Source organism: Montipora capricornis, chromosome 5, assembly GCF_036669925.1.
Source record: "Montipora capricornis isolate CH-2021 chromosome 5, ASM3666992v2, whole genome shotgun sequence".
Classification (NCBI taxonomy): domain Eukaryota; kingdom Metazoa; phylum Cnidaria; class Anthozoa; order Scleractinia; family Acroporidae; genus Montipora; species Montipora capricornis.
Window position 1 is genome coordinate 947501 of NC_090887.1, and position 15164 is coordinate 962664.

Sequence of the window (15164 nt, forward strand, 5' to 3'; positions counted from 1 at the left end):
AAACTAACAGGCTCAAGTGACTAATATCCTGTACACTGCTACAACGTAAATTTATGGAAATGAGGGTGACTATACCTGCAAAGGAAGCTCATAAGATAAATATATAGACAGACAGACAGACCACTTTGTTAAAAGTAAATGTATAGATCCGAATCAAAATTACTAATAAAGATCTAATGCGCTTTTTATCCAATCAAACAGAAGTAAAAACAAATGCTTCCCGAATAACGGGCGAGTCTGCTAGTCTCCGGAGCACAGGCAGCCCAGGAATAATTTATGGGACAATGGAATTGTAGGATGTAAGATTACAAAGATATTGCCGAGTTCCAAAGTCATTATGGAGTGGATACAATATTATTTCCAGCTATGTGTAAATCCTTACTTGACAATATCCTTGTTTTAAAGACAAACCTTGTGGTTGTGCTGTCTGTGTTTACGTAAATAGATTAAAACATCACGTGTAAAGCGTGCGAATTAAAGTTGTTTTTCCTCATAAAATATGCGTGTGGCGTTCTTGTGGAACCATCGCCGTTGTACATATAAATCCTTTCGATGGATTAAGACCTTCCAAGGTGTCTACTTTCAATCTCCCCAAAATGAAACCTAAGTGCTGAAAAACAATACTCTCAACGCGAACAAAGTGACTGTGCTGCTGCATTGATTGATACTGTTCGTATACATGACGACTTTTATGTATAACATGAACATGTGAACTGCAATATTTTTTGTTATCAAGCAATGCAAAGTTTTGGCGGTTGATTCCTAAACAATGTTGAGCTGGGAAGGCTAATTTAATGATCAATGCATCGACGCATTTGTTCAAACAGCAAGAACTGACAAATGGAACTGTACGCTAAATATCCATAATAACAATCCAATGCTTACTTCCTAATTTATCTACTTTGAGAACTTCGACTTACCTGACATTTAGTGATACTGACGTTAACCGACATTGTGCATGTTAGCAAGCTTCGGAAGTTTATGATGAAGAAACCAGCAGTATTTTGTATCAATTCCGTCGACATCTGGCGATTTAAATGTCGGCGAACTCTTGCCAGATAACTCTGAGAATCCCTGGGTGCAAAGTTTTTGACGTCACTTCCGTATCTGAAAAATAAAACCATGCGCTGTTACTCACGACTTACTCTTGTATGCGTAAGTTGACATCAGAACTTTAAATGTTGGCTATGTCTATCTTCTTTTGAGGCGTTGCCTTGCATAATCCGTCCTCTCTAACATTCATCAATGATTTGATCGTGAGTAATTGAATGCTGGTGATGGACTCTTGTTATTTCATGGAATCATCACCTCAAGAAATTCTTGTGACCTCCTAATAATGTTTCTCGGCTAGATAAAACCGATTCTATTGGAAGCAAATAAGATGAAAACAACGGCAGAAAGAAATCAGGAACGCCAATTAATGCTAACTTCTTGACCACTCGCCTAATTAAGGGGGGAGGGGAGGGGAGGGGGTTTTTCATAGCCAGATTACAATACTGTCAGAGCGGACGTTTTTACGAAACTGGGACGTACATTAAAATAACGATCATGAACAAAGCAACAGGTTGGGGGTGGTGAAGTCTGGAGCTCACAACCTACAATGAGTGACAAAAGTAGTTGAGACACTGAACTGGGAAGACCACAGTTGTGAAAAATTTATTTCTACGGTACATTTTCGACTTGAAAAGATAAGGGGGAAGATTTGTCCAACATTCCATAGTTCCTAAAGATGGATAATAAAAAATGAACATTCCTAAAAGTGGGTGAGTGATGATCAACCCTTATGTCGCTTATTGTAGATCCCACTTTTCCAAGGAAAACAGGCATATTAAGGCTCTCGTTTTACTCTTCCAGCACCCTTTATTAATTGAAATCAAAGTTTGAAAGACCATCACATGTCCACGCAGTTTAAATACACAGTTTTCACTAAATCTGCCCCCGCCTAAGATAGTATGAAAGGCAGTTGAGATATGTTTAAATTATATGCTGACCATGTCGCACGTGTTTTCGATTTGCGTCTGACAAATCGTCGCTGGCCCCTGTTTCTGATTTGTGTCCGGACAGAATCAATTTCTGAGCCACGTAACTCGATTTACATCAGATGTGCTTCAATGTTTGATTTTTCAATCGCTAACCCGAACAGCTCTGGTTTTCCGTGCAGATCGTGTAGAACAATACCAATACCACTTGCGCGCCCGGTTGAGCAAATCGAGATTGATTCCCCCTACAATATCTACCAATTTATACATTTATCCTTCTTAAGTGGGCAGTAAGAAATTTGATATATTCTGAAAACCTTCATCAATATATATTTAATTGTTGAAGAATATAACAAAGCCATCAATGTATCTTAAAGTGCCTATCACCTCAACACACTTTTCCAATATATTTATTCTCCGAAATCATCCCAAATACATCGTGTTGTTTTTAGAACATTTAGATTGAAATTTCACTCTTTCATTGGCTTTGAAAAACGGGAAAAGTGATCATACCGTGATTGATAACCGAGCAATGAAGGGGAATGGGTTCTATACCGGGTTGACGTCACAAATTGATTTGCATCGCTGTTTTCAAAGAACTATCTCAATGAAAATTAATTTGTGACGTCAACCCGGTATCGAACCCATTCTCCTTCATTGCTCGGTTATGGATCAAAGTATGATCACTTTTCCCCGTCTTTGAAAGCCAATAAAAAAGTAAAATTTCAATCAAAAGGTTCTTTAAACAACACGATGTATTTGGTACAATTTCGGAGTATAAATAAAGAGGAAAAGTGTGTTGAGGTGATAGGCACTTTAAGGAAAGCTAGTCACAACACCTAGACCGTCTTCTGCACCTCCCTCAACAGCCATTGGTCTTCGTGTGCATTCCATGTGGATCTTTAATCGACCCTAGGAGAAATGATACCACACTGTCCAGTCATTATTAAAACTTAGCTACTTTTGTCTGTCTATTTACTCGGCGGAATACCAGAAAGGTATCCCAGTTATAATCTCGGTTTGCTTTGGTCGGTGCAGCAAATTGGACAATACTATCAATGAGATATTTACTATAATCTTGCCTGTTGACAACATAACGAAATAGTCAGTGCAGAACTCCTAGCAGCGGCATGTTGGAAATGCCCGAAATTTCTTAGTTTCTTTCAGCTGTTCTTTGTACAAGCATCATCCGCGGTTGTCAATTTTTTTCTTTCAATTGATAGTTCCACGGTCTTCATGTTAGCTAGCTAAACGGAAGTCACCGTATTATCCACAAGTGTCGACACTGTTAATTTCGAAACTTTGCAGCTGGTTACCGGTGTAGCTGGTAGGAAGAGGGCTAAATTTCACTTAGCCAAAGTAATTACAACTGAGAACGGTTTTTCACAAGTTTACTCTCTCGCGACGCCATTGTTTCACACTCCTCTGCCTCACTGATTTCACTTTGATGTCAAGCTGCATCCGACGGATTCACGTTATTTCCGATCAGACAAAAACTACTCCAAAGTCTAGGTGACCCATTGAATTTATTTTTAAACACCAACGATGTTCACCGAAACGTTATCCGTTGTTATGAATGAGCCGGCATCCAGACTTCAATTCGCTGCAGAAATATTTACTTCTTTTCTTCCGTACTTAACCAATTTTTGTTATCAAAAGAAAGCATACCTTCAGTCGATTCAATCCTTGCAGTTTGCTTCTAACCCTTCCAAAATGTATCACCTTATTGTTGCGCAACATGATATTCAGAGTAAACGCTTAAAGAGCGTCTTGTTAATTGATTTTTTTAAATTCATCACATGACCAGAGGCCGGTGGATATGTGACTGCGGAGTTTGCTCTAAACCCTTTCATGTTCCAATGTCCTGAGGTGAGACATGATACCTATAGAAATTAAAGATTGTACTCATAAATTCAGCACACGTTCTGCGCGTCTCGAGATACTCGGGTTTCCTATCTGTGATGCTTACTAATTGAGGGTTTTTTTTGCGCGGTTTAAAACTATCCGGAGAAAGTAGATCTTCGTAAGCACTCTTGGTATCCAAAAAGAAAATTGGGGGTAACCGTGCATTTTTGAGAGATACTTAAGCTTTAATTTGAGAAAGAACGCCATACATTGCTTTGTATTTTAAAGGTTTTTAAAAATATTATTCATGAATTACTTTTGAAAAATGCGCAGTTACCCCCAATTTTCTTTTTGGATTTCAATAACACTTGTTGAGATCTACATTTCCTGCATAATCATAGACCGGGGCAAAAATACTTTTGAGTTAGTAGGCGCCGTCCTTAATTAATGAATTACTGACGCTCATACTAAAAGACCCCTCCACCTGTTCACGTGTATAAAAAGGCCTCCAGGTTAAAAAGACGGTTTGAGGTGTAGTTTACCCCTTTCGGCAATTACCCGTATAAACGAACCGGAAACCACGAAGGGCTTTGCTCCAAAAAGACACCCTGAATCCGCTAAGTTAACCGGCAAATTTATCTTGATCGTAAGGGCAAACATTTTTCGAGAGATGAAACAAACATATAAAGACCAATGTAATTGTATTAAGTTAGTAAGTTTCTTTTCATTTATCTCCATTTCTTTGCTGTTGAGGAGGTTAAAACCGCGGCAACTGCTTAAGCAATGCGACCAACGTAGTTTGCGACCACACAAAAACAAATTGTACAGCTTATTATAGTTATTATTCTTAAAATAATAATGATTGCAATAATTTCGATATCACAATGGATGAAACCGCTGTATTGAAAATTGATTATTGTGTTGTTACAAAAGATACGTGCTTTTTCTGTTATTCTGTCTTTCCGCCGAAATTATTCCGCCATCTGTGCGAGTATTCATGAGTTTCCCAATTTACCTCTTTTTGCGCTAAGTGCCGAAAGTGGGGTCATCGGAAGATAGCTTGCGCTGCAACGACCAACAAATAATCAAAAATAAAGAGAACGAAGAAAAATGGCTCATTGCAAAGTCGAAAGCCACAATTTAATGTAAGCATTACTTATTGCTTTGGTCTTTTTATAAGTCAGTTTCTAAATGTTCAATAATTTGTTCCATATTCATTGCTGTTAAGCTGAGACTGACAGCAAGCCGGAAATATGGAGAATTTTTTCACAATCACGTATATTTAATTACTCGCAAATTCCACAGTGGTCGTGGACAAGTTAACATTTTCTATATATATTTATTGATGTTAATCTTTATGAAGCAGCTACAATGCGATTGTTAAGAGCAAACCGTCTTTAACTTTGCAGCTTAATAATTGGAACGTTAGGAAACAAGAAGAATACAATATTGCATGAACAAATTTAAACAGACAACACCTTATTTCATCCTGCTTTCGAACAAAGTCCCCAGTCAGTTTTTTCTCTGCTTCTTACAAACTTCAAATTCCTTGAAAATTCCATTCTTCTTCTTCTTTTCTTAAATGGAAAGACGCAATCATGTGCAAACTATACCGAAAAGCCGTTTCCGGAACGATTTAATTGACTAAAAAATTTACGAGAAATGGCGGTTTCTGTTGAAGCTATTGAAAAGCAGTGATACAAGTAATTTTGTTCTTATTGCTATTCAACTCTTAATAACTTAATTTCTGTGAAGCTATTGACTATAAATTGCTTTTTTTCGGTCTTTATTAAGTTGAAGCTTCCAGTCCTTGCAAATGTGAAGTGGGCATGTAATGAAATATAATTAACGTTTCTGCCAATCTGAGGGTGAAATAGAACGATATCAAGACGCAAGTGATTGGTTTTTACAAAGAAAACTTGTCTTTTCAGGCACATCACGGCCTTTTGTGGCAAGGAAGTGGTAAAACTCGCCATCACAAAATCACATTTTTCATTGTCAGAAAAAGTCATAAAATGAGACCAAATTAATTAAAACGAGGAGAGTCAAAGAGAATATTAAAACACCGAGTGAGCTTCTAACCTCATAATCACAATAAGAAAGTTTCGATTCAAGAAAACTCTCTCTGAAGTTATTGACAGTTTTAGAAACTCTTTAAGTGATGAGTACATATATTCCATGCATATTTACCAACAGGCCCCTTCCTTTAGCTTATTATCTTCTGTCTCACGGATTACGCTTGAAATCGTAATTTTGCCGACATCTCTGTGTGGGCGGAAAGAGTCTGGTTCAGGTATGTCCTTCTTATTAACTCTCACCCGACTAGAGCTATTATCTTTGAGCCTTTAAATGTATGCAGACATTTCGACAGCAAACAAAATTGATAGGGTTTAAAGGGGCCTTATGAAGGTTGGTAGTTAATCCATTGTTCATGTGACAGTAATAAGAAGGTGCAGATCAGTGTATGAAACATATTAACTGAATTCCGTAGTTATTACACCACTCTACAAGTATTCAAGTGAACAAGCTCAGTTGTTGGAAGTTAAGGATGAATATGTTCAAGATTTTTTTCATAGTCGTACTGTTTGGTTTAACAAACCTGAATGTACTAACCGAAGGCAATGGATCTTGGTGGCAAGTATTGGTCAACATACGTATCCTGTTATACTAACGTTTTCTAACGTTTTACTAACAACCATGACAGTGTTCATAAACAACTATGTTGTCATAACGTTTATCGGCGTTTAATCTAACACCATCCTCCTTTCTTGTCAATTTAGGAACCTGGGTGTAAAAGGCTCCTCAAAGCCCCCGAACAACTATAACTTTCAACTTTCGCCAGCAAACGGAGTTAAGCCAGTCACTCCGAAGCAACAACGACTATGCCGAAAGTACCCCGAACTTGTTCCGTTCATTGGTCTGGGTGCAAACATCTCCATCAGCCAGTGCCAATATCAGTTTAAACGTAGAAAATGGAATTGTTCTGCGCAAAGTCCTGAAAATGTTTTCGGCAAAATTGTGAAAATAGGTAATATTTTACTCTATTCCCGTGTTTTTTCATGCTTGTCCATGCTTCGTTCTGACCTTTACTTCCTTAGTTACTTTATATTTCAGTCTCAAATTCGAATGTCACAGCTACCGATCTCATTTATTTAATGCCGAATTTATTTTTGTATTATGTCAGCAAGTAATCCTTTTTAGAACTCTTTTCCTCTCACAGGCGGTTAATGAGAGAACCGGCCACTGCAGTTGTACAACGTTCAACAAAAAGTCGCTCCTTTATATCACATGCGCGTACATTTTGAACAAAGAAATACCGATACATAATCGAGATAAATTGTCGCTCGCACTCCCCAAAAATGCCACAAAACCCTTTTTAATTTTTTTACAGAAACGAGACCTCAACCATTTTTCCTGTTGATAATTAAGTCACAAAATTTGTTCAATTGGTAATAAATTGCCAATTAAAACGCGCTACAAGAATAGTGTAATCAACCGTTCTTTTACGAAACGCAAAGAGCAGAAATTCGCAGTTTAAGTTCTAATTCATAAAAAAGAAGTTTCGTGAATGATTCCACATACCTTCGAAAAGTTCTCGGATCGGAAACTTTTAGTTTAAGTCACAGTGAAAACATTAATTGCCAAAAGGTTAATCACAGAGGGGCTCAACACTAACTGAAAATAAAAGACTAAAACTCGTTTAACTTCAGTCAGGAAACTTGAAACTTGGACAACACAACACTGAAAGTTACACGCGAAGCTAAATAAGTGGCAAAGTATCCTTGTCGCTTTCATTGCACTTTGTATCTATTTGTATTGTGATGCAAACAGTTTGCATCTCTTATCGAGTAATAGCACTTCATAAAAATTAAGCAAGTGTTAGTAGTCCTGTCTATGTAGAAAAGCGTATTTATTGTGATATCCAGTAAAGACTAACTTAGTGACTCAGCTTAGAGAGAAAGAAAAACACACGTTTTGGCAAGGAAAGACAATGAAAACAACCAAAAATAACCATGGGCGTAGTTCTGTTGTTCGTTGCAGCCTGTGACAAAGCGCGATCTCCCCGAGGGTTGTCTTCTAATAATTGCTATGCAACATAAAATTTGCGATAGTGACAATCAAAAAATGAATGCTAAGCGTTATATTAAAGAACATTTTCCCGTTTTAGCCTGCAGGGAGACAGCTTTCACTTACTCCATAACAGCAGCAGGCGTGTCACACGCCATTGGAAGAGCTTGTAGCGATGGAAAGCTCTCCGCTTGTGGATGTGACAGCAGATACAAGGGAGTCAGCAATGCTGGATGGCAGTGGGGTGGCTGCAGCGACAACATTCATTTTGCGGATCAATTTTCCAGGAAGTTTGTCGATGCAGGGGAAAAAGGTCGCGACTTTCGTACTTTGGTTAATTTGCACAACAACGAAGCAGGCAGAACGGTAAGTCTTCCCCTGGACAAGCAATACGGCAAAATGAACTTTGCGTGTATTCAACGAAGTCCCTGAAAAGGAACTTCTTCTCTACTTATAATATGAGCTTAGTTTTGATGAATATCAATGCACAATGAACTTTTTCCTGTTTTAGGTCTCATTGGTAAGTTATCGAATCCACTGACGGCCCTGATGCTGCTGATGTACAATGTTCGAAAGGCCTTCACTGTCCAATAAAGCAATTAGTTGTCTAGTATTTTCTAGTTCTCTTTTCCACAGCACGGTAATATTAATTTCGCTTCATCAAGCAGTCCTTTATTCTCAATTTTTGGGCTTGGAGAGAAGATAACGGCGCAATTAAATCGGCAACTGAAACTGAAAGCGGAAGCCGCAGGCAACGATTTTTGTTAGTAATTAAAGAACAGACACTTTCCGACTGATAATTTCAAAATGAATCAATTATAATTGTGCCGTTGCGGTGGAAAGGTTGTCTGTAAGGAAAAGTCTAATTCAATTGTTTTTTAAGTGTCTTTTTCTTTTCTCTATCTTCGTCAGGAAGCTTTAGCGAAGCCGCGCATTTGGCATGCCTTAATAAACCATGTTTTGCCTAGATGGCGTCGGTTATGGAAGACTGTTTTCGATGATATGTTAGTCATGAGTTTTTCGCGGCACCGAAGAATTATTACACCTTAGAATGCTGATGATGAAATGAATATCTTTCTCATACTATCAATTCTACTTAGCTAAAAAAAGAAAGTCATAAAAGATTCATCGATCCCTCACCAGTTTCTATTCCTGTTAAGTCTTCCTACCTTCCATCGAATTTTTGTCAGTTCTGTCTTTAATGTTGAGCCTGTAGTATCCCAAGTTGATCAATTAACAAATCTGAACACAATTTCCCAACACTGCAACAAATTTAAAAACTTTCAGTACGACATGTTGGAGTACACTGAAGCAACTGGGAAGTGGGACTTTAAAACTTAAGTGAACCGTCAGTACAGAGTTACACTGACGCTCTGTTGCTTGTAGACACTTCCGCCAAATCGTTGCATTTGTACAAAGGAAATTCGTGATGTCGCCAATTTACAAATGATTTCGCAATAATGCATTATTGAGGGTGGATATTTGCGGCTCAGTTTGCACGCATTATCAATTTTGTTACAGCAATACGGCGTCTGGCCTCTCTTGGAACACAGTAACTCGCTCTGAAAGTCGTGTAACAAAGAAGTTTCATTGTCATTGATAGACAAAAACTTTAAGCTTTATTCAAATGAGTAGTGCTGGTTCTTGCACGTGTACTTGACTCATACTATATTCCTCGTATGTCATACAGAAGTGAATTTACTCTCGGTGTCAAAGCGTACCTCAAGGTGGCGATTTTCTTAGCAAACAATGATCTACAACTAGGACCAAATACCACACCGAGGACTGTATACCGGTCTACGGTTTCATCGTGTTTGACCAAGGATACTAGAACGTATTAGATCAGTTTGCAGTTGTCAAATCAATCTCTCCCGTATCACTTACTTTGTAGCCTGAAAAAAGTCAATTGTATGATGTTAAACAGAGATTTGCGGTATAGAAGAGTGCCACATCAAAACGCGAGCCACGATTTCTTATCCCTTTGCCTTTCACCGCGCATCGCATCGCCCCCAACCCCCCCCCCCCCCTTCATCCGATTGCAAATAGAATCTAGCACCCACGAATAATGTAGCACAGCCCGTTCTCAAAGGCCTCTTTTGTTTGTTGGTCCGCTTAAGACTTACAAAACACAGTTAGTTACCAATGAGTTTGTATCTCACATTTTCTTTTTTTTAATTTTCTTTCCAAGGCTGTAAGAAACAATATGGTTCGTGAATGTAAATGCCACGGCGTGTCCGAAGCTTGTACTGTACGCACATGTTGGAACCGCCTGCCTGATTTTAGACGCATCGGTGAGGTGCTCAAAGACAAATTCGACAGTGCCTCCATGGTAGAATTTGAGGAAAACAACAATCGAAATGGACATGCAGCTAGAAGAATAAAGCCAGCGTTTCGTCCCAAAAACAAACTTCACAAGCCACCTACGACTGCTGATCTTGTGTACTACGAAAAATCTCCGGATTTTTGCGAGCGCAATTTGAAAACAGGATCCCTCGGGACGAGAGGACGCTTATGCAATAACACATCCCTCGGGACGGACGGATGTGATTTGATGTGTTGTCACAGAGGCTACACGACGAGTGAGAATGAATTGGAAGAACTCTGCAACTGTCGATTCTTTTGGTGTTGCAAAGTTAAATGCGAACACTGTCGATCGAAGCAGATAATACATAGATGCAACTAATAGAAGAAATACACGAGAAGACTAAATAGAAGACCGTAAGTTTATTTTTGACCGAAAAGCTAGGCAATTAAAGTAAACATCAATTTACCAAAACCGTTATTAGATTGTCGTGAACTGCTGACACTGTTCGTTATTGCCGCCTATCCTTAGAGAAAAGGAAAGGGTATTTCCCAATGTTTTGCCTCTAATCTCGCATAAATAAGCTAGATCTGGACTCGAGTATAGAGAACGTTAAGTTCAACGCGCACACAGCGAAGATTACTAGCATGAAGATCACCGACAACATATTACATCAGTTCTTCAGCCAAAGGCGCAATGAGGTTGTAAGAATTTTGGGTATGGAATATATATTCTCTGCGTCAAAAATGAGAGACCGCGTCCAAAAAACTCAGGGACCTCAGAGCCAAAATGCAAATAATTCGTCTGTACGAAATACGGTTCCACGGCACTGGAGCAAACATTTGCAATCTTTTTTCGGTACGACTAAACGTCCATGAGATGGGAGAATAGGCTTGCCCTTATTCTGATAGTCTCGTTTTCATTACGCCGGGCTAAGTCCGACTCAGTGAGTGCAGAAAATGGGCAATTACTTGAGTATTGACCTCATCAATACTATGAATACTATGGATTTCCTTGTCTTTCCTAGGACGTTATATTTTTTTTTTACAGTCGCCTAGCATTTTGAAAATAGACATAACCTTTTTGTACATCGTTTAGTCATTAGGGTGTCGTCGGTAAGGGCTTAAATAGGCTATTTCCGATTTCATGTCTGTCTCCTCTTCAAACCGAGTCAAAGTAAGAAGTTTTTGTGACCGTAATTAGTTTTACCTTAAATATGAATAAAAACTAATTTTCATAAGAAAAACTTCGCATTTAGACTCGCTTTGAAGAGAAAGCAGACGTCAACATATGATACGTTCAGTTGTACATAGACTGGAAACCACAATGTTTTATATAACTGCAACTTTAACGTCAATATATAGGATTTAAATAATGTTATGTGATTTAGTTATCATAACAATTAAAACACGATTATCTTTTTGTTCACTGTTTAGAGTTACTTTCCTTATTTACTATGATAATTTTAAGCAAATGCGCATGCGTAAACGCCTCCTTTACGCCATTAGATGGTGTACGCATGTACCATATGGTAAACAAAATAGCGAAACATTAAACTGTTTGACATCACACGCGTCTTAAGTTGAGATAAGACTGTTCCGGGCTAGTAAAGAAAATGGTAGGTTGTTCGTGTCTCCTGAGTGATTCCATATAAGCAGCTTGAATGTTCCAATGGAAGCGTGGGCCATGATATACAAGGGGTCAGCTAACGTGTTAAAAAATTCTTCGGCGCTCTCGTTTTAGCCTGCTTTATACAGAAATATTTTATGCGCAGTATGCACAAACGAGAAAGTAAAAAACAAATATGTAAAACGAAAGAACCAAGTTGACGTGACTTTTTTTCAATTCAGACAGAAAACAGTTTTCCATGACTTACTGAGTAACACTGTTTTATTGTGAAATATTTTGCCTAAGGTGGTTTCGTGAAAATTTGACCTTTTCTAACAACCAATTAACCTTCGAGTTAAAAATATCCCATCTGGGATTCAATGGCCCGATTCAGAGTGAAGATATTCACTACGCTGTGAAAACTGATCTAGCACTACTATGACCCTTTTTGATTGAGAAAAATAAAGCGATCGGTATTTTCACCTTGCAAAATTTCCGGCTTTTTCTTTTAATCAACAGAGTCAATATGAGGGCATCGATGTTTACTCACTATGAAAAAAAAATTAGCAAGTATGGAGTTCTTTCGATCAACGATCCAAAGATAATGGCTTATCTTTAAGTTCACAAGTAAAGGGAAAAACTAGAATAAACAAGCAGTTCCGTTCGATGCAGGTGGCTATCCCACGGACTGACTGATTCTTTTGACACGGTTCACATAGTCATCTCAGTATTCTGATTCTCAGTTCTAAAAACTGCATTAACGTCGCGATTTCGAGCAGTTGTCACCTTATAATTCAAAATTACCGAGTGTGTTCTAAGGCCTCTTGCTTTGAAATTCATCATGATTCTCAGTTGAAAAATTAATTAATATACGGAACAGCATATATTGGTAAATGTCACCGAATTAAGAGGAAACTAAATAATGCAAAAATTGAAGTGTAAACTTGAGGTACCGGTGCGCGGGCGTTTTTCACCGAGTTTGTGTTTATGAGCTGAGGCCATTTGTTTCAGACAAACGTTGCACAAGGGCATATTTTCTTACTTCTGAATATAGGGGGTTTTTTTTCAGGTTTTATCAGCGATCTCAGAAATTATTCAGTATAATAAGTGAGTATTTCTTTTTTTTTTTTACTTTGACCGAAAAAGGAAGAAGAATACGTATGATACTTTGACAAGGCTCTGGTTTCCAAGGTAACCGTCCACAACAGGTTTTTCTGATGCAAGCAGTATCATTAGTTTACCAATTCACTCAGTGTTGTAAACTGAAGAGATGTTGAGCATTCTGCCATTGTTCCACGCTGAGGGATATATCTAGCTGTATGTATAACTCGTGTCTTGTATGTTTAAATGAACAGTCTTCATCTTGTGGCTTCAATGATCAAATCTGCCTGTCAAATGAACTCTGATCTATACAAAGTGGTAAACGCCCGCAGGATCATCACGAATTGTTGGTATCATCAAAGAAACCGAAGTTTTATCCCGGCCTGACTTGGGCTTCGGCAAAGTGCAACTGTTCTCAACGCAACAAAAAGAAACTAAATACCGAAAAGGTTGAACGAGACATTTGATCGAGACATAAAACTGAAGTTTGAAGACGCTGGAATATAATGACACCTCTGCAAGCTGTATGGATTACTTTTCATATCATATTATTTTTTTCAACTTGGTTTGGTAATCTTACGGTTTGCGTCGCCATATGGCAAGTCAGGAAATTAAGAACAGTATCAAATGCCGTAATATTCAGCTTAGCTTTAGCTGATTTGATCATGACAGTTGTCTTTGGGTTTCGAATCGTCGCTCTTTCGAGACAGACGCCATATCCGACGGCTTGTCATATTTTTTCAGAGCTTGCTATTACAATTATATGTTGCATAATTTTACATTTGGCATGCATTAGCATGGATCGATTCATTGCTATCAAGTATCCACTACGCTACAAAACAGTCGTAACGCGCCGACGAATGATGGGAGTAATAGTCGCAATCTGGTTGTTTTCTGTGATTGGAACCGTGGTCTTCCCTCACTCTCTTCCCAAAGCGGAATACCAGGAATTTCTGGAGTACTATGACACCTTTCATTTGTGCCGCATGGGCAACACTCCTCATGCACAAGTTCGTCAATTCCAGAACACGTCCAAAGTATTTGCTGCGTTGATTCTTGTCTTTTATTTTATAATCCCTTTCCTTCTCATCTTCGGTAGCTACGGCTACGTCATCAAAGCATCACGTGATCAACAGGTTAAACTTCAAAACAATGCTCATCTTGAATCTGAGGCGATGAGGAAAATCGAGATACGAGTCGCTGTAACTTACGGAATTGTTATTGGGGCATTTCTGTTATGTTTTTTGCCGCTTTTTATTGGATTTTTATACCAAGAGCTCATAACGGAAGAACGCAGCGATATGACCCTCACGATGCAAATTTTATCGACGGTGGCATCGGTTAGTGCATGCGTCAACCCAGGAGTTTATGCTTGGAGAAGTCAAGATTTTAGAAAGGCTTTTAAGAAAATAATTATCAGAAATAGTGGACCAAAAGAGTCAAGAAACAAAAGGACTGCTTAATTTAAAGGGCAAAGTCTAGGCGTGGGAACGCGAGGAAATGTCCTAGCATGCAGTCGAGTGCAAACAAGACCATGAGGACCTTAATAAAGAGTTAATATTACTTTCAATAAAAGAGAAGTAAAAACAGTAGTCAATCGCAAAAAGCTGAAAAGATCAAGGCTGAATTAATGATGAAGAAATATATTTGTATGGGAAAATTAACTTTGAGCTTATAAATGCTATTTAAAATTATTTATTTATTTATTTATTTATTTTGTGATTCGCCCTAGGGCAGGTGATAATACAATAGGACTCTAGGTCCCCTATATAATATTAACACCCAATAAGCTGTAAATGTAGAAATAAACTTCACTTACCTCTACGCACAGTTGTCCTTGTCTTTTCTGTGCAATCGGAGGGCAAACTGTGTCCGTTTGAGACGGGTTTGTGGCTTTCGAATTTTTACGATGTCGTTAGTTGTCATTTCCCCTCATGTTAATAATAACTATAATACATCCTAATGAATAAGCAAAAAATAAACCTTTTTATTATAATACTACATGTAATCAAATACTGCTACTTATAATAAAAATGATAGTATATAATAATAATAATAATAATAATAATAATAATAATAATGATAATAATTATAACAATAATATCAGAAACCCATAAGGGTTGAAACGAGTAACGCGCGTTCACAGCTTCCGAATATTCAGTGCGTACTGATTGGTTGAATGTTTCAGTGCTAAGTACCATATTTGGAAACCCCTCTCTCTTGTTGTTCCAAATATGGTACTTCGCAAATCGAATATTCAG

General features: G+C 38.1%; 3 protein-coding genes across 7 annotated transcripts in view; 2 read left to right on the forward strand and 1 right to left on the reverse strand.

Annotated features, from left to right (window-relative positions):
* The window catches only part of LOC138049005 (uncharacterized), a 52315-nt gene extending 51261 nt beyond the window's left edge, over window positions 1-1054 (reverse strand). For 3 of the 5 annotated variants that reach the window (XR_011132275.1, XR_011132276.1, XM_068895115.1), the window contains exon 1: window positions 921-1037. Coding sequence is in view for 1 of the 5 variants with exons in the window: in XM_068895115.1 (XP_068751216.1) it covers window positions 921-1025 (105 nt within the window). In the remaining 4 variants the exon portion in view is untranslated. Of the gene's footprint in view, window positions 1-920 lie in introns of all 5 variants that reach the window. The other 2 variants (XR_011132277.1, XM_068895116.1) reach the window with 2 other exon arrangements.
* A 5245-nt stretch (window positions 1055-6299) lies between these two features.
* On the forward strand, window positions 6300-11750 carry LOC138048755 (protein Wnt-1-like). The gene is made up of 4 exons (XM_068894878.1): window positions 6300-6458; window positions 6605-6852; window positions 7993-8258; window positions 10081-11750. The coding sequence occupies exons 1-4, from the start codon at window positions 6373-6375 to the stop codon at window positions 10573-10575; spliced, it is 1095 nt and encodes a 364-aa protein (XP_068750979.1). The 5' UTR covers window positions 6300-6372; the 3' UTR covers window positions 10576-11750.
* A 1077-nt stretch (window positions 11751-12827) lies between these two features.
* Window positions 12828-14707, forward strand: LOC138048756 (histamine H2 receptor-like). The gene has a single exon (XM_068894879.1). It carries the CDS (start codon window positions 13410-13412, stop codon window positions 14364-14366), a length of 957 nt encoding a protein of 318 aa, XP_068750980.1. The 5' UTR covers window positions 12828-13409; the 3' UTR covers window positions 14367-14707.
* Window positions 14708-15164: the final 457 nt, after the last annotated feature.